This window comes from Durio zibethinus, chromosome 15, assembly GCF_047325235.1.
Source record: "Durio zibethinus cultivar Kanyao isolate XHJ-2024 chromosome 15, ASM4732523v1, whole genome shotgun sequence".
Taxonomy (NCBI): domain Eukaryota; kingdom Viridiplantae; phylum Streptophyta; class Magnoliopsida; order Malvales; family Malvaceae; genus Durio; species Durio zibethinus.
The window spans coordinates 22,501,476-22,521,576 of record NC_143176.1 but is presented as its reverse complement, the minus strand read 5'-3'; the positions used below and the strand labels follow the sequence as shown (position 1 = coordinate 22,521,576).

General features: G+C 30.9%; 1 protein-coding gene across 4 annotated transcripts; it reads right to left on the bottom strand.

Annotated features, from left to right (window-relative positions):
* Positions 1–974: 974 nt before the first annotated feature.
* Positions 975–14,070, bottom strand: LOC111301450 (protein argonaute 4-like). Of its 4 annotated transcripts, XM_089744884.1 has the most exons (24): positions 13,764–13,897; positions 13,218–13,329; positions 12,132–12,371; positions 11,822–12,027; positions 11,507–11,713; positions 11,278–11,414; positions 11,100–11,197; positions 10,916–11,013; positions 10,583–10,754; positions 10,369–10,485; positions 10,175–10,282; positions 9,975–10,037; positions 9,777–9,890; positions 9,498–9,663; positions 9,297–9,409; positions 9,024–9,161; positions 8,673–8,803; positions 8,327–8,392; positions 3,324–3,387; positions 3,052–3,163; positions 2,896–2,969; positions 1,695–1,789; positions 1,574–1,605; positions 975–1,356 (listed from the first exon to the last, which is right to left on the bottom strand). In XM_089744884.1, exons 3-24 carry the CDS (start codon positions 12,366–12,368, stop codon positions 1,181–1,183), a joined length of 2,724 nt encoding a protein of 907 aa, XP_089601010.1. In that variant the 5' UTR covers positions 12,369–12,371; positions 13,218–13,329; positions 13,764–13,897; the 3' UTR covers positions 975–1,180. The 4 variants fall into 4 exon arrangements, with proteins under 4 accessions (XP_089601010.1, XP_089601012.1, XP_022752832.1 ...); XM_089744886.1 differs by lacking the exon at positions 8,327–8,392 and having other exon boundaries at positions 13,764–14,070; XM_022897097.2 differs by lacking the exon at positions 13,218–13,329 and having other exon boundaries at positions 13,764–14,070.
* Between the last annotated feature and the right edge of the window lie 6,031 nt (positions 14,071–20,101).

The window sequence follows — 20,101 nt, the reverse complement described above, 5'->3', positions numbered from 1 at the left end:
GAAATTTTGTGAATATAAGAGGCACCAAGTTTCTTCCTACAAACTCTTAAAGAGTTCTATGATTATAGATATGAATGTGAATTGCATGTGTTGGTAGCTCATTAGCCTTGTTAGCAAGAAATAGCCATTAAAAGAGAGACAGTTTTGGTTGGAGAAAGAATGGCGAAAATCAAAGGTTTGAAGATAATACTTGCCTGTCTGGTGCTGCTGATGATAACAGTTCTGAACACACAGAGCAGTCAGCCAATTCTACACAGAGTTGGAGGAATTTGTACTTGGAAACCAAATGTAACTTCACCGATTAGCTCTGTAAATTCTCTTTGTTGTTCAACATTTGTCTTCCTGGAAAGTCTTTTATTGTTCTCTACTTCTGCAGCTTAGCATTCTTGGTCTAAAGTTGAGTTACATCGACAGTTCTGAATTTCATTTTGTTGAGTTCAGATTTCGGATTCAACAAGCAGCTATACACTGTTCTACTAGTTAACAAGACAAGCTAAACTTGCATTGGCGAAAACTTCATCAAGAACATCACTTCATATAAGCGGCCGAGGCTACTGCTTCGAAGGGATGAGAGTAGCCATCATTGTCCAAGATTTTTCCCACCTTTTCTGCTGAAAAATGATTCCTTGCCTACTACCATCAAAGCTCTGCATCACCATAACCATTCTGATTATTCAAGTTTTTTTTCCTACCAAAACCGACAAACTCCTCCCTCAACATATACACTCGAAAATCTCGAAGTTTTTTTTTTTTTTTTTGGCTATTATCTAACTCTTCAGCTGAATTTTGAAGGAACTGCTTCATATTGGGTAAGTGAATTAAGACACCACGGTAATCCACCTCGTACAAACTGCTGAAGTTGCTGCTACCCGAACCTATGCACTGGTTTTCGCCAGAGTGAACAAGAGAGTAAAGGTAACCATTTCAATCACATGAAATCCAAACCAAACAGACAAAAGCCACTGGACGTTAGCTAGTCTCAAACCATTGATATGTTTAGATATATTAGGGGCCCTAGCACCCTATAAGTTATAATCAAAATGGATGATGATTCAGAGAACAGCACATCATCAGAAAAGGCTGGGATAGGCCTACATCTAAACTTTAAAATTAAAATATACTTTAAAGAGTTTCAGTTGGTAAAAATCCAAAAGCCTAGACAAAACATGGCTTAAAGGTCTCAGCAGAAGAACATGGAATTGCAGACATTCTCCCTCAATCTGGGGAGCTGAGGGACAGGAACAGCTCCATGAGCAGTTACCCCACCATGACTTGAGGATGTCTCCGAAGCCTCTTCAAACTTCATAAACGTTCCCATCTGTGAAGCTGCCAAATGTGCATAGCAGATAGGAGCAACTGCAACAAAAAGGATATTGTGATATTTTGCAATCCAAAGCACGATTTGAAACAAACACCTTTAAGAAATGGAATTGCGAAATCATGCAAATAACTGACAAACTATTATATGGAGCAGCATACAAGTCAAAGGACAAGTCTTCTAACCAAATTAACATGGCATTTGAGAAAAAGCATATCACAAACACGAGGGCTGCAGCTCAACCAGAATACTTACCTACTGATATAGCAGTGGTGCTCTTTTGATACCTGCAATAGACCGAGATTATAAGGAATGCAACAGTGGTTACAACTTAATCCATTTGTGAAGCAATTACAACACATGATTCTATACTTACACATATGACAGAGAATGGACAAGTTCCTGCAGATCATCAGCTGAAACCCCTATCTGATCTAACAGAACATGATAATGAGTAGGCCTTGTGGTTCCCTGAATAGCAAACACAAATTATATAAAGAAATGAACATTACAATAAGCAAATGGAGGGCTACAAACGTTTAGAACACATCAAAAGTCAATAATAGCAATTCTTTTTGTCATGAATTATTATCAAAGATATTTAGCACAAACATTTTAATAAAATCAGCCGATCAAATAAATAAGGAAAAAGACTTTGATCCGCAATTGAGCATGACCAGCATATCAACAAGAAGCCACAGGTCAGAAGTCAGCCTTGATTCACATTTAAGAGGAGAAAAAGAACAATAAAGCTCACACAGAAAGACCTAACACTTACAAATATTACTGCTTTTAACTACAAACTAAAAGTTAACATGGTATAAATTAAATATCATTTTAATCCTAAAATTGGGTTCTGTGGACCTTCACTTTTTAACAGCTTTTGGCTCTTGCATACATAGACATACACAGCCATAAGATATAGCAAAAGCATTAAGGAAAACTTGGATAAAGAAGCCAACCATAGGAGTAAATCTAATCTCAATTGCGTTTTCTTTCACGATAAAACATATATGATAGCTTTAAATACAAACATTGAATTCTGGATAGAGAAGGCAAGCACAACAATATAGTTGGCAATATCTTGATCAATTAAGTATTTTCGATGTGTTGGTGTCAAACTTTATCTCCCTTTAATTACTGGCATTTTATTAAATTTCATTGAACTTCCCTATTTACTCTCCCATCCACACCCCAAACACAAAAACTTTGAAAAACTACCATTTCAAACTACTACTTTCCACTTCCCTACCTATCTCTATCTCTATTTAATAGAGTATGAAACAGAGACTATATTTATTCATGTACGTGTGTCCCCCGAAAACAAATTTTCTCTAAATTCAGATGTCAATGTCAGTAGATATTTATAAAACAATAAGCAAAGCAAGTTACTACTAAAAATATGGAATCATTAATGCAAAAGATTCACTACAGATCCAGAAAGAAAATTAACCAAACTACTAGAAATTTAAACCAACATAACACAGTCAAAAATTCCTATGCTGAACAAGTGAGACAAAAGAATTCCAAAACCAATAGTCACTAATAAACACAAACAAAATTCTGGAAATACTTACAATCATTCCAGCATGTGCACAAAGATAAAAGTCATTGTTCTTCGGATGACAGATTTTGTTGTCTATCACAGTTCCTGCATAATAAAAAAAAAGGATCAATTTTGACAACCATAACAGATTTACCAAATGACACAACAAATAATGAGTGAGCCTCACCTGGTGGTACATTGTCAGGAGATCCCTCCTGGAAAAACTTTGTATGATGGTTTTTCTGTGCTACAATGACCGCAAACTTGGGGTTCCAGTTCTCATCAAGAAACTTGCAAGCCTATGAAGTAGAAACATTAACAAGAGGGGCTTTATCCCAAGCACTATCATCTTAAGACAATGTTTTATCGCTATCACTATTGTCTTCTTTATTTTGCACGAATAATTTAAAAAGAAATGTACAACTTTCAGATCCATTATAGAAAGGCACTACGGCATACCTCAATAACTTGATCCAGTTCAACATTCAAAACTTGATTGAACTGTGACTCACTAACCCCATCCCTGAGTTGAATCAAGAACAATGAGCAAAAAAGCAACATTGCATGAGCATCTCAATAAAATGTAACAGAATCATCAGCACAATAACTACAAACTAGCTTACAAGAAATACGTACAAGATACATGATTATTCATAAGAAGATAAAATAAAATTTGCAGTAGAAAGATATCAGAAACGGGACATGTATAAGGCCACAGCAGTCTAACATAGAAGAAAGTTTTGCATAGCAGGTATTATACTCACAGAACCTTAACTATGTGACAAAGATGTGAAAATGTTAGTGGGATTATTACAACATCCTAAATCACATAGCCAGAACAGAAAATAAGGACAATGGCAGATGCTAAAAAATGAGAAAGGTCCGAACCATTTCATATGGCAAGCAGAAAGAAACCTGGTAGGTTGGTTAAAAGTATAAGGCCATCAACTTGTACAATATATAAGCAGCAAGAAGACACCACACAGATAATCAATACCTGAAGATCAATGCAATATTACCCAAATAATGGTTACACATTTTACAAGTAAAAGATGATTTGAGGGAATAAATACACCGTTGCTTAGATGTCAACAAAAATAGAGTTTGCAATGCAAAGAAGAAGCCATGGCAATTAAGAACGAGGAAAAAAAAATTTGTAATCTTGTAATCTGTATATTTATATTTATATCTCTAGAATTAAGTATTTGTAACCCTAAAATTAAGGACAAAAAATTAGGATAGACAATCCCTTAATTATAGGATTAGTTTTTTAAGAAGATTTAGTTTCTTAGTTTAACCCCTAGTTAGTTGTATATAAACCTAAGGTTCTTGTATAATTATATATGAGCAGTTTTTCAATATACATTCAGTTTTCACACTGATTTATTTCTTAATTTTTTCACATGGTATCAAAGCTTTAGGCTCTTCTTGGGAAGCAAAATTTTTAGCTTTCATTGCTGACTTCTATTTTAGGCCTTCATTGCCGAACCCTTTCAAAAAAAGATATCACTACCACCCAATTTGAGGAAATATCAACTGAGAAAATCACTGGAGTACTACAGATGTCTCCAAAACAACGAGAGTTCGACAGGGAAGAGATTGAAAAGCTGAGAAACTTATTGCAAATCCTTGAAAAACCTACTATGGTATGTTCCTTGGGTAAGGGCTCTAGTTCAGGTAAAGCTTCCGGTTCTCATAGATTAAATATCTCGGTTAAGCCTATTACGAGTTCTTGGGTCATTGACTCTGGAGCCACAAACTACATGACACATTCCTCACAGAAGTTTAGTATATATACCTTGTGTCCTAGTAATAAGAAAATTGATTGCAGATGGTTCACTTATTACAGTGGCAGGATTAGAAAATATTCAAGTTAATCCCTTGTTTGTTCTCAAAAATGTTCTTCATGTTCCTGGATTGTCTACTAATCTGATATCTATACAAAAACTTACCAGAGATATGAATTGCAAAATGACTTTTTATCCCGCTTATTGTGAATTTCAAGACCAGAGTTCGGGGAAGATGATTGGACTTGCTAAGGAGAAGGATGGACTATATTATCTTGAGACATCAAATAACACAAGTAATATCAAGAATAGTTTACCTTTGTCATTTCTTTCTGAAAAATCTTCCAATAAAGACAAAATCTGGCTTTATCATTTTTGTCTTGGACATCCTTTTTTTGGAACCTTGAGAAACATGTTTCCTTCTTTGTTCAAAGGATTAAATGTCGAAGATTTTCATTGTGATGTTTGCAAACTTGCAAAGCATAAACATGTCTTTTCCAATTAGTAACAAAAGAAGTTCTATTCCCTTTTACTTGATTCATAGTGACATTTGGGGTCCTTCTACAAGTTTGTTTGGTGCAAGATGGTTTGTTTCATTCATAAAGGATTGTACCAGGCTCTCTTGGGTTTTTTTTACTTAAAATCCAAATCAAATGTGAATAGGGTGTTTTTAAGCTTCCAAAACATGATCCAAAATCAATTTGGAGTGAGAATCAAGAGATTTAGGTCTGATAATGCAAGAGACTACTTCAACCAAAGTCTATCCACCTATTCCAAAATGAGGGGATTATCCCTGAGTCATCTTGTGTTAATACTCCACAGCAGAATTGAGTGGCAGAGAGGAAAAACAGCCATTTACTAGCCACAACCCGAGCCTTTCTTTTTCAAGTAAATGTACCTAAATCTTATTAGGAGGAAGCTATTCTCATTCCCACACACATTATAAATAGGTTACCTTCAAGGGTTTTGGGATTTAAAACTCCTATGGAACTACTCTCACAATTTTATCCCAACCTTAATACTACAAACAATCTCACACTTAGAATATTTGGTTGTACATCATTTGTTCATGTTCACAATCATAACAGGGGAAAGTTGGATCCAAGAGCGATTAAGTGTATTTTTGTGGGGTATTCTTCAACTCAAAAAGGATAAAAGTGTTATCATCCTCCTATCAAAAAATTTTATGTGTCTACAAATGTCACTTTTGAATAAAGTAAACCATTTTTTACTCAACTTTATCTTCAGAGGGAGACTTCATTCATGGAAGATAAGGATAAAGACTTCTTTTTGCTTGATTTGTCCCCTTCTTCAACATTTATACCCATTAATTCTTCTGAGTCGAAACCTATTTCTGCTGAGCCCAAGTCAAACACTGAATTCGAGTCTGAACCCATTCCAAATACAAAAGATATGACAAAGGATAATATTGTTCTTGATTCTATGAAAGAATTACGGGTGTACTCAAGAAGGAAAGTTCCAGATCCTAAACCAATGCCAGTCCAAGAACCTGATCCTAACTCTGGAAATGAAGTGACTACAGTTTTTAAGTCTGTTTCTCAAAATGAGCATGAATCTCCTAAAACTATAACTAGTAATTATGATCTGTCTATTGCCATTAGGAAAAGAACCAGAGAATGTACTAAGCATCTACTATACCCAATCTCTAATTTTGTATCATTTGAAAAATTCTCACCATCCTACAAAAATTTTCTTGTGAGCTTAAACACTATTTCTGTTCCAACTACATTATCCGAGGCATTATCCGTGAAAAATGGAGGCAAGCCATGAAAATAGAAATGGAGGGTTTAGAGAAAAATCAGACATAAGAACTGGTAAAGTTGCTTAAAGAAAAAAATTCAGTGGGGTGTAAATGGGTTTTCACTGTAAAATACAAGGCAGATGGTACTGTTGAAAGGTATAAAGCCAGGTTAGTGGCTAAGGTCTACACTCAAACCTATGGAGTGGATTATCAGGAAACCTTTGCTCCAGTTGCCAAGATGAATACAGTTAGGATTTTGTTATCATTGGCTGCAAATTACAATTGGCAGCTTCAACAATTTGATGTAAAGAATGCTTTTCTACATGGCTATTTGGAAGAAGAAATATATATGAAAATTCCACCGGGATTTGGAGGTCATCTAGAAGCAAACAAAGTATACAGGCTGAAAAAGGCTTTATATGGCCTTAAACAGTCTCCTAGGGCTTGGTTCGGGAGATTTGCCAAAGTAATGCTAGCAATGGGATATAAACAGAGTCAAGGAGATCACACATTGTTTATCAAGCACTCTAATTCAGGGAGAGTCACAGTTCTATTAATGTATGTTGATGATATAATTGTAACTGGAGATGATGAAAAAGAAAGAAAATCTCTAAAACAGTGTTTGGCTAGAAAATTTAAGATAAAAGAGCTAGGGAGATTGAAGTACTTCCTAGGAATTGAAGTAGCTCACTCACGGCATGGTATCTTCATCTCACAACAAAAATATGTGATAGATCTTTTGAAGGGAACTGGAAAGCTCACATGTAAACTTACAAATACCCCTATAGATTCTAATCACAAAATTGGAGAAGCTAATGAAGATGCTGCTGTAAATAGAGAGATGTACCAAAGATTAGTTGGAAGACTTATTTATCTCTCACATACTAGACCTGATATAGCATATGTTGTGAGTGTGGTAAATCAATTTATGCATAGTCCTAAAGAAGTGCACTTACAGGCTGTCTACTGTATATTGCACTATTTGAAGGCCAATCCTGGAAGAGATATCTTATTCAAAAGAAATTCGGGGCTAGTTCTAAAAGCCTATACAGATGCTGATTATGCAAGTTCAATCACTGATAGAAGATCCACCTCAGGCTACTGCACTTTCTTAGGTGGTAATCTTGTGACTTGGAGGAATAAAAAACAGAATGTGGTGGCAAGATCAAGTGCTGAAGCGGAGTTCAAAGCAATGGCTCAAGGAATTTGTGAACTACTATGGTTAAAGATTATCTTAGAAGACTTGAAGATCAAGTGGGATGCACCAATGAGACTCTACTATGATAACAAGTCTGCAATAAGCATTGCACACAATCCTGTGCAACATGACAGAACAAAACAAATTGAAGTAGACCGGCATTTTATAAAGGAGAAACTAGACAATAGGTTGATTTGTACACCTTATGTATCAACCAAGGGTTAACTTGCTGATGTATTGACTAAAGGTCTCAGCAGTGCAACATTTCAAGAAATTATTTCCAAACTGGGAATGAAAAACACTTATTCACAAGCTTGAGGGGGAGTGTGGGAAAACACTTATTTACAGCTGGTTGTAATCTTGTAATCTGTATATTTATATTTGTATCTCTAGAATTAAGTATTTGTATCCTTAGAATTAAGGACAAAAAATTAGGATAGACAATCCCTCAATTATAGGATTAGTTTTTTAGGAAGATTTAGTTTCCTAGTTTAACCCCTAGTTAGTTGTATATAAACCTAAGGTTCTTGTATAATTATATATGAGCAGTTTTTCAATATACATTCAGTTTCCACACTGATTTATTCTTAGTTTTTCCACAGTATTCACAAGTACCCAAAAAATGTACTCTTCCATCTATGTATGAATTAGAATATTTTTATTTTATTATACAGATTGAACATAAGAAACAGCAAAATGCAAAATGAAAAGAAGCCTGAATATGATGATTTGATCAGGCTTTCTCTTTCCTGAACTTGTATAAAAGTCCAAGAGTACCTCCCTGAGATCAAAGAAAATGTAAGGTTAGGTTACACAAACTATAAACGTTACTAGACCCAAAAGTTACAATCCTATAGATATAAATCATTACCAGCATAATAACATATCAAACAACTTTCTTACTAAAGCAGCCCCATACCCACCCCCCTTGGCATACCAAATAAGAAGAGAGAAAGGAAAAGGATATAACAAATAAATTTTCAACAAAAACACTAGTCTTTATTTTTTTTTTTTTTGCCAATACTTGTCCCTTGTTTAGTCAAATAATGATTGAAACGCACCTCATGATACCTTCATCCTCTTTGTCAGACACTCGTTTGAATAGTGAATCTATCATTTCAAGCTTAGGTGACTGTGTACGCACAGATGCCCTATAGCGGGAAATCAAAGGCCACTGCCTGGAGCTGACCACCTACAAATTCAACACAATAAAGAAACTCTCAAAATTTGAAGTACAGCTCAAGAAAATTCGTTGGAGGCAATAATTATTTAACAAGGTACAGACAGAGTACAGACAGACTATTGAATCACATCTCCATAAATGCCATTACAAACTACTTGGAATTGATGGAAACTCGAAAAGGAAAAAAACAAAAAAAAAAACCAATGATAAGGAATAAGATCATCCCTACCGCAGCAATTGACGGGACATCAGACTGCCCAGGAGAGCCATGTGACACATCCATGCCAAGGATCATAGTTGGAACCTTTGAAACAATAGGGATTGAAGGAGTCCGTTCAATTGCTAACATTGAATTCAAACCTCCAAGCTGTGAGCAGGTTATGATATTAGCAGGTTTAATTACAAAGAGAACAATAACCCTACTAATTTAACTACTGAAGATTAGAAATGCAATCATGGGAACAGGTTAAAGCAAAAAAGAACACATTTCATAGGAGCAGACCTTTGCATTGATCTTGAGAAGCACATTTGTAAGGTACTGATCATTGACCCTAGTTGGAGCCATGCACTGAGTAACAATGCCAAACTCAGCAAGATTCTTTCGCTTCCAAGGACCTTAGAAAATTCAATGAAATTTATATGTAAGAAAAAAATTCAAGAAAATATGCATAGCCAATGCATGAACAGATGAAATTGTGCACACCATAAAGATCAGAATTTTTCCTGTCAGGCAGCAGACAAAGAAGGAATTGTGGAGCTCCAGGAAGTTTAGATTGGATCTCCTCGAACATGTTCTCCACTCTAGCCAAAGGAGGGGAACGTCTGTTTTGATTCCTCTCTTCAAACACGTCAAATGGAGGATCTATATGCTAAAAGAGAGAAATGGAAAAGAGCTTAAGTCAACAAGTTGAATTCTATAATTTTGTATATGCTAACTAACAAAAACCTTACAACCAAAACAAAAATTGGATGCCAAACTTACAATCCCTTTCATTTCTCCACATCTAATCAGATCCCGCACAAGGCTATTTATATCACAACGTGTCGAGAAGTTTACAACAGCCCATCGCTCAATCCTAGCCGGCTCCACTAATTTCTATGAAAGCATATACTGAACTATTGACAAACAAGAGTTGAAACGTATGTAACAGATGGATGAAAAAGCAAAGAGAGCAAAGACCTTATTGTTAAAATTCCATCGCCCATTTCGTGGAAAGAAATCTTCACCATTGCCCACTTTTAACTGTCATCAAAAGATAACTTACTTAGAATGTGGATCTAAAAGAAAGACCATTAGAATAACCCTCAACAACCAACATAAATGTTCAATATATCAGGGAAACAAACAAAATTTCTGAAAGAAAAATATCATTCATCTACCCGTGGAGTTGGCAGAACTCGACCTTCCACTTGGGTGAAATTAGAGCTGATAGAAACACCACATGAACGCAGCATTGGTTCAGCACCATAATTACTGCTCTGTAAAGCCTGCACAAAAAATTGAAATGGTCATGACACATAAGTTATGGTACAAATGAAATGATGTGAGTCAAAAGCTTAGAGAAACGACCTACATTAGACAAGACACTCATTCTTTCTTGAGGCTTCTGCCTTGATTTTTCAACCAGTGAAGCTCTTTGGAAAGTGGATAGTGCTTTTGTGTAACGTTGCAAGGACACCAAAGAACAGAGCTATGGTATTGCAACAGGGGCACAACAAACCATAGACAAGAATTAGAGGCTAAACATATATCATTTAGAAAAACATAACCAAAGTGCATCAATTCACCTCCATAGGAATATATGTTGGCCGCTTTGGCTTGCCAACATTAATGCATGGCATCTTAGCAGAATAACGCAACTGTATGTTACGATGGTTGACAAAATAGTCATAAACAGTAATCTCCAGAGTCTCAGCTTCACCATTCTCATTCTTCATACTTTTCTGCTTCAATGAAAACCTACATCAAGGACAAAAGTACACATCAAATAAACAAATAATTACTTGAAACTGAAGCATTACAAAAAAAAAATGCTAGCAGGATAAGCTCAAAGAAAAATAATAGCCAATTTAGCAAAAAATCAAAGATAAAGCACTGTTGTCAAATCAAGGAAACAATACAACTGATCTTTGCAGAATTGGTCGCTCAATCCAGTAATCTTGTACTCCTGATTGGATGGACTGACCTTTATCCTCAGATTCTTAAGCAGTCGTTTAGCCTATTCAGGGAATCAAGCAATAACAGTTTAATAATTGATGCAAGGGAACTCAAATTCACTAGGCAAAGGAAGCAGTTATTGATTACCTTGTTCCAGTCCAGGGAACCAGGCTCTCTCACATTCTGATTGGCAAGTAAAAAATCCACTACCGGACCAGGTCGGATTATCAAAGTAGTTGATACATCTGAAATTGAAAGAAAAAGAGTATTAAAGAAATAATAGAAAGCGTACAAATGCATAAGAGCTGAGAGATAAGATTCCAACCAATATTCAGTGAAAGCCCTCCTTGAGTGGTTCTGAAACTCGAATGGAAACCCCTGCAGCCTAGGACACCACCTCCAATGTCTGTAAAATTGTTTGGATTATTTTGGAAGAAAGACTGGCGAACAAGTAGGCATCCCCTATGAAATTCAAGGTAATGTCAGAGTAAATAAAATATCCCGGACCAAAACCTAAAAGTGGAGAAAAAAAATATGCAGACACATAATTTAACTGTTTTGCAGCATGCTGCCGTAAAATAATATCCAACACCCTTAGGGCCTCTTGTGAGTTTTCAGATTCCTGTCCACGCAGAGCATTTTGAATGGCTTGCATGGGAATCTTTGCGGCAAAGCTAATCTCCACTTTAAACGTCTTTGACTGATACGGCCGTCTTAATCTCTTCCTGTCATGCTCATTTGGGCTATCATGGCCATCAGGGCTTGCATTCCCGTTGTTTCCACACATAAAAAGGTCCACAGTTAGAGCTGAAGTAACAATGAATGAGACCAATATATATACTAAAAATCAATCTAAAGTGCATGTCTACCGGTTAGAAGTAACATCCTCAAGTACAACAGTAAACTCAAGCTTGTTATTTGGAAGAGGACCAACAGTAAATAAACTCTTCTCCCCATCATATGCAAAGTCCTTTCCAGCCAGCTCACTGCGGTAGGTCTCATGCACCCTGTCAATCACTTTTCTTCCAACACCCTTGCCATCAACCGGGCGGCCATCTTCATAAGAAAGTGAAACCTGTTGAACCAATAGCAAAAGAAGAAACTTGCATAAACAAGTAGTGTTTACCAAATATCAAATTAAAAAAAAAAAAAATGGAGCCAAGGAATCAAATTACATACACTGTAATGGAAGAAGTGTCCATCAACATTTCCAACATTCACTTTGAAGTGATTGGTGAGAATAGATATCTTCGGCCCTTTAGATCCAAGACCATGCCTGGCCATTGGGACTATTGCAACCTTCTTCTTTGCAGGTTCAAATTCTGCTTTGATTGGTTTCACATCTGGAGGCACAGGCAGGGGAGGATGCAACAAGTCTTGTGCTGCCCCATTTCCATCTGGCTCAAACGAGTCCATATCCTAACCAAGAAGAAGACCACATATTACATGAAGAAGAAAACTAGCAAGCATGTAAGATTAGCAACAACACAAACTCCGAAAAGTACGTCATAGCATCGATATAACCATTTCCATGCAGAAAATGATAATTCCTATTTTTAAGTTAACAAATGAGTTATTATTAAAAAAAGAGAGAAAAAGAGAAGCAATTACTCTTGACATATCACAATCCTAAAACTAATCCATCTATAGCATTTAGTATTTATTTCACCTATTCAAGTAGATAGTTTTTATCCATATGTATCCCCATGATAAAATCATATTTGTTTTACTTTAAATATTGTAAGAGAAATCAACAATCATATGTCCAATTCATTTAAGAGAAACATAGACATAGACATTCAGGGAGCTCAATGAACCAAATAATAGCATAATGATCTTACTCTCTTAGCAGAGTGGAATATATAGGAAAAGCCATAGACATTCAAACACCCAAAAAGAGGAACAAAGTCAATACACCAAAACTACATACTATCTAAAAATGAGATTTTTTTTTCTAACAATATGCTAAAAAAACAAACATGCAAGCATAAAAACAAGTGTTCACAGAAGATAACGAGTAAAAATAGAGAAATAAGCGCAAATGGTAAAACACAAATAAAACCCTTCAGAGTACACAATAAATGAACCTCCTTTAAGAATATAAGCTTGAACCCAGGGTACTAATGCAGCATTTTAATGTTATCCAAAAAATGAAGCTAACATTGAGTGGCAAAAAAAGCTGTAATTAAATTAAACTAAAAAATTTAACCAAATACATAGGCATCATTTAAAGGTTTGAACGCAAAAATAGCAAAAAGCAATCACCTTTATCACAACAAGAAACAGTGAAGACTTGAAATTGCAAAGGAAGAGCAAGTGAAGTGACAAAAAACTCGTAAGAGGAAGCAAAAATTTCACAGCTTTTTTAAATGGTTTGCTGTCAAGTATGACAAAAGAAAATAATTTTTAACCATAAAAAACTAAATAATAATAAAATAAAATAACAAGGCCAAGAAAAGCCTACTGAAGTGACAAAAAGTGCTCTACACTGCCGAAAATCTAAAGTCTGTCACAGTTTTTAAAAATGAAAAAAAAAAAAAAGTTGCTTGAGAAAAACAGGTATATAAGCCAAAAAGGTGTAAACTTGACGGAAAAAATAAAAACAAAAAGGGGGGAAAAAACCCAGATCATACTTCAAAGTAAGAAAACCATTGAAAAAAACCCACCCAAAGAAGCAGCATTGCAAGGAACAAAGCTCAAAAAATTACAAAAAAAAAAAAATCAAAAATACTTTAAAAAATTTTAAAAAAACAAAATTGTGACAAAAACCCAAGCCAAAGGTAAAACTAAATTGGCTTTAAAGATAAATACCTGAAATTTGAGAGATCAATAAAACCCTAAAATTCAAAGAGTTTTCAGAGAGAAGTGTCAAATTCAATGCTCCTTTCCCTCTCTTAATCTCTCCCTCTCACACTAAAAAAATTGAAAGAGACTGAAACAGAACTATTCTGCCTCTCCCAAGTACTGTGTATTTTGACCGTAACTGTCTCCTCTGCATCGCGTCTTACGCAATTACTCTACTTTGCCACATCTCCACACGGCTTTGATTTGATCATGGTGCAGATGAGATCGCACGCATTTTGGATGCAACGACAGTTATCCCACTACTACCCCGGTTACGTAAATTTTTTTTTTCACAGAGGATATTCATTTACGATTTGACGGTTCTAGGTTCGTACCGAGTGATGGGATTTGGTGTAGAAGAGGGTAATTTGGTAAATGGAAAAGAGCAAAAAAAGGTAAGTAATGTGGGGACCACGTAGTTACGGTGAAGAATCTATGGCATTGATGTAAACGAGATTTTGATGACACGTGCGGGTCAGATTTGGAATTTGCTTGGTAAAAAAATCCCGGGATTTCCGGAGTTACGGAGGAGTAATTCCTGTACGGTAGCTTTGATAGGAGTAGAAAATTTAATTATTCGTGTATTTATATTATTTAAAATATTAAGAATTTATATATTTATATTATATTTTATATGAAAATTATATATTATAATTTATGTTAATATAAATATATTTTTTGTTTTATTAAATTTATTCATTATTTTTTTATTTTTTATATCATATTATTTTATTATTTGAAATTATCAATTTTAAAATAAATTAATCACTTTAAATTTAATAATTTCACTTATTTATTATAAAATGTTGAAAGAGTTTACATTTATCCTTTTATGATTTTATCCTAATTGTTTTAATAGTAGTAGTAATTTTGATAAATTTTCTTTTGATGTTATGCATTTTTTTCAGTTATCTTGTTACATGGTACAATTATAAAAATTATTTTAATTTTCAATTTTTTTGGCTAAAATAAATTTCAACTGTTAATTGCCTTTTCTTGTCGTGTTAGATTTGTAATAGATGTTACATTTTCAAATTAAATTAAAAAATAAGTGGTATATTTTATAATACAAATAAGTGAAAAGTTAATATATATATAAATCTATTATTGAATTATACATATAACTCTTACCCTTAACACATTAAAATTTTACAAACAGGTTTAAATGTTAGCTATTTTCAAAGCTTGAATTTTCAATGCCATTGATGCTCATTTTATAAACATATGAGAAATTATTTGTTGATATAATTTATAAATTTTTTTTATTTGAAATTATAAAATTGTAAATTTATAATTAATTTTTAATCTTTCTTAAATATAGAATAAATATTAAAATTTTCACACTCCTTTTCTTGAGGCGCTTATTGGCTAACCAAGTGAGAAAGAGAGTTAAAAACAGCAATTTCCCAAGAGAAGTTAATTCCATTATTTTCTCACATGCTATTTATACCGCTATTTCTCATGGTAAATCGGTTTTAACTTAACTCATTTAAAAAATAAAAGGTTTAATTAAACCATATTAAAAGCTCAAATATAGTCATATTAAACCATATGACTACAAGATTTAATCAGTCGGTAAAAAGAGGAACATGGTTCGATTTTATAAAAAATATTTAAAAAATAAAATTTAAATGTATCAAATAAATTTGAAAACAGAATTTGATCCAAGTGAATTTGAAATTAAAAATTAATTTTGATAATTTATAATACGATACAGTAACATAACATAAATATGATCTGAAAATAAGATATGAAAGTGACACGACTTAAAATTATAATAATAATTATATATAAATTTAATAAAATAAAAAATATATATTTTATATTTTTATATTTACATAATTTATAATATATAATTTTTGTATAAAATATAATATAAATATATAAAATTTAATATTTTATCTGATACAAATATATAAATTATCAAATCAATTTAAAAATTCATAAGTAAAACTTTGCCTTAGGCCCGAAGATTATGCAATATATTATAACATTGGGTTTCGACGCATAAACTTTTCAAGCTTAGGCTATTGGCCCACTTAAAGTTGGGTTTTGTTGCGAAGGCGATGGTATTGTGAAACAAAATGGCATTCAGGTTGAATTATGGGATCAAGCAAAATGAGCTCACAACTTGGGCAGAATTTATTAGGGTGATAACGGCTCGAATGATATCAAATTTAATTATATTTTTATTATATTATATTTTATTATAAATTTTTAAATTTTGATTCAAATTAAAATTGATTTTTAATACAATTTTATCCTTATTTAATGATTAATTAATTTTTATTTAATTATTTATTTTATTGAATAAAAATAAATATTTAAACATATTATTAAAATTTTATAAACATCCCAAATCCCAACTATTGTTATAAGCCTAAGACCTTTTTTTTATATTTCCATTTGTTGAGAAGATATATATTTTTTAATTTTTAATTTACCTTTAAAATTTTTTAATTTTATTATTTATTTAGTTAAAAAAATATTATATACTGAAATTTTTTGCTAACTAATTAAAAAACAATCGACAATTTAAAAAAAAAAAAAAAAACAAACCCATAAAAAATAATCAAATATTTGATCCACCTTAATCATCGTGAGGATTAAAAAAGCAAAAATACCTTTTTCTTCACTGTAATGAGATTTCAATTTACAATACGCGAATTTTCTGCATCATTCCATCCATCCGTCAAACTCAAACATGCCATTTTCCTTAATTGACGCACAAAATTTGTTTTCTAATTCCTTTTTTAATATAAATCAAAACTTTTATAGTGATTAAAGGCTTTTTTTTTTAGCAAAAGTACAAATTATTACTACTATGATTTGTTTATTTTCATTCTGGTCCAAGATTCCAGTCAAACCAGGGCACTTACCATTTGATTACAGATGTTTCCATGTCTCTGGAAATGAGCAAATCATCCCATTAAAATCTATGATTTTCTCACGAGTTTGAAACCAATTTGATCCTTGTTGTCTTCATTTTTCTTTCTTAAATTCTTCTCCTAATTATGAATTGGCTACCATTCCAACCCATTATTCTTATATCAGGGAAGACCTTATAAGAAAATTTTATGTGAAGTATATAAAAAAATTATTAAAAATAATTTAATAAAATTTTCAAACAGATAGATTAATATAATTTAATGAAAAAATAAATAATATGTAAAAAAATATTATTGAAAATATTGTATGTAACTAAATTTGATAAGCGCTTATTTAACCGTAAACATTTTGATAAAATTTTATGTAAAAATGCCTATCTAATAAAAATATAAATTTTTTTAAAATTTTATATACTTAATTTATATAATAAAAAATTTTAATTTAACGATTTTAATTTTTAATTTTATTTTTATTTAATCGGTTTTAATTGAGAATTTTATGACTTTTCACCTAACAAATATTATGTAAGTCATTCCCTCTTATATTATACCTAAAATAGTAATAAACTTTGTTTTATATTTTTTTTATGATAAACTTTTTTATTCATAGAAGTTTAAGCAAAAAATATTATTTCATTTTCGAATCAAAACATATTATAGATATCAATAAAAATTTATATTGAATTTACATATCACTCATTAAAAAGACATTAATAAATAATCGAATTTAAATTTTATAAGCAAAATATTTAATTCTTAACAATTCAGATATTTTCAATTTTTTATTTGAAATTAATCCACTCTTCAAACTATCCTAAGTGCTGTTTTAGATTATATAAAAATTTGAAGTGGCTGTCCCATTTAAAATTTTCTAAGTGAAAATAAGGTCAACTTCATCGTCATTGATTTAAATAAGTAGTGGAAAAAGAGTGGAACATATTCAAAGGTAAGGCCCACCTAAAACATAAATAAAAATCAATGTGGTGGAGCTGGTCAGATTCCTCTATAAACCCATTAAACCAACAAATCATGTTTTCTTTTAATGATAATAAATTATGATCGAATATAATATAAATAGTATTTTATTTCTTTTATATATCAAATATGAAATCTCAAAATTATAATCTTAAAATTTTAGAGGTGAGTTTTATTTACTTATATTTAGCACAAAAGAAATAACAAAATAGTAATTTGAAGATAATAAAAATAATTATAAATATTAAAATTTAAATTTATTAAATATTATTTTAAAAAAATTGCATGGAATATATTTTTATATGAAAATAGTTAATGTAATTGAATTTTAATTCACGAGTTTTATTTGTACTCTTATGTTTTGTTAGGTATAAAGGTAAAAAAGTTATTTAAATTAATTGAACTTTTAAATATTTATTTTTATTCGATTAAATCATTAATTGAAAAAATAATAATAATTTTTTAAATAATGATTCAGACTTTATTCGAATGAATGATAAGATTAATTTCAATAATATTAAAAATAGTAATAAAAGTTACTGTCATTGTAATAAAAAAATTACTATAATTACGATTGAAAAAAAAATTCATACTAAATAAATTTTATTGAAATTAACATTTAAATTCAATTGGTGGTGCAATAAATTCAATGTGAAATTCAAATCTAATATTAATTGATGACAATAAATGTTTTAAAATTGAATTGATTAAAATAATTAAAATAATTATTAAATTATAATTCATAAACTTTTTTTTGTCTTATTTAAAGGTAATAATATTTTGATTCGGATCAAAATCAATTTGATTTTTTAGATATTACATAATATTATAAAAATTTAAAATTCGATTCAAATTCGAATTGAATTTTATTAATTCAATTAAGTTTATCAAATTTTAATTTTTAATTTTTATATATTATTTTAATATAAAAATTATTATATTTAAGTAAAATTTGATATAAAATTATTATTTTTATTTTATAAAAATTTTAAAAATACATATAAACTAAAAAATATATAATTAAGTTATAATTCATTTTTTTTTAATTTTTTACATCTCAATTTGAAATTTGATTTAAATTTAATATATATTTAATATTTAAAATTGATTAAAATAAAATAAAAATTTTGATTCAAATCAAAACAAATATTATAATTTTAAATTAATATTATAATTTTTAATTTTTTTCTCACCATCTTATTAGATAGAATTTGTAGATTTGAAAATTGAGATGGCAACTTGAGAGTCCAGTTAAGAACTTAAGACAAAAAGGCTTCAAGACCTATTCAAAATGCAAATGAGGTGCTTTTTTACTAAAGAAGCAAATGGGGTTGTCTAAGTCAACATGACTGTAGTAGTTGCGCATTTTGTACGCAACCTCACGAGGACTAAATTAATTCAGTCAAAACCAAAGACCAAGTCGATTGGACCACCAAACCAAACTTTTCCTTTTCGACCGTCACTAAAGTCACATGAAATTTGCGTTTCTTTAATTAATTTTAAATAATTAATTTCTATCATAACTGATCACTACTGGTATTTTAATGGTGATTGAAACATTATTTTAATGGTACCCTCATTTCATTTGCAAAATAAAAGTTTAAATGAACCTTCGTTCTCTAATTACAAAGTATAATATATGATATTTACATAATTGAAATAACTTGTGTTCGTTCATTTTAAATTGATTTCATCAATTTCAAATTAAATTATTTAAAATTAAATTAAAATAAAAATTTTTATTAATTAAATTAAATTTATTAATTTAAATTAATTGAATAATAAAAATTTTTAAATTAAATTAAAATTAAAATTTTTATATTTAAAACAAATTAAATAAAATTATGTAACAAAATACTTAAATACTAAAGTATTAAAATTAAAATTTCTTATAATTTATAAAATGAAATGATTTATTTCATTTATTTTAGTTTTATAATTGAATTAATGGAAAATTATTTTTTAAAAAAATCAATATAATTAATTAATTAATTTGATTAAAATCAAAATTTAAACACCCATAATCAAAACCTTAAAACTTCGGTTATCAATAATAATGTGATTTATTAAAATTTTAATCATCAAAATTTAATTTTTTATAAAAGTTTACAAATATAGAATGTTCAAATGTAAGAAGACCACCTAAATATATATATAAAAAAATCAATTAAAAGTATTATTCGCTAAAAAAAAAAAGTGATTACTGCTAATATTTCACAAATTTACATATTGAAGTTAAACGTAGTAAAAGGGGGAAAATCATAGAAAGGAATCCGTCCTTTTTGAGTTTCTTTTTCTTTTTTCAAAAGCACTTTGCGTGATGGAAATGGAACAAACAAACCACCCACTAGCAAGATCACCTTTCACAAATTAATCAAAAAGAAAAAAAATTTTAAAAAAATAAAGAAAACCATAAAAAGAAAGCCCATGTTTTACTCTGCC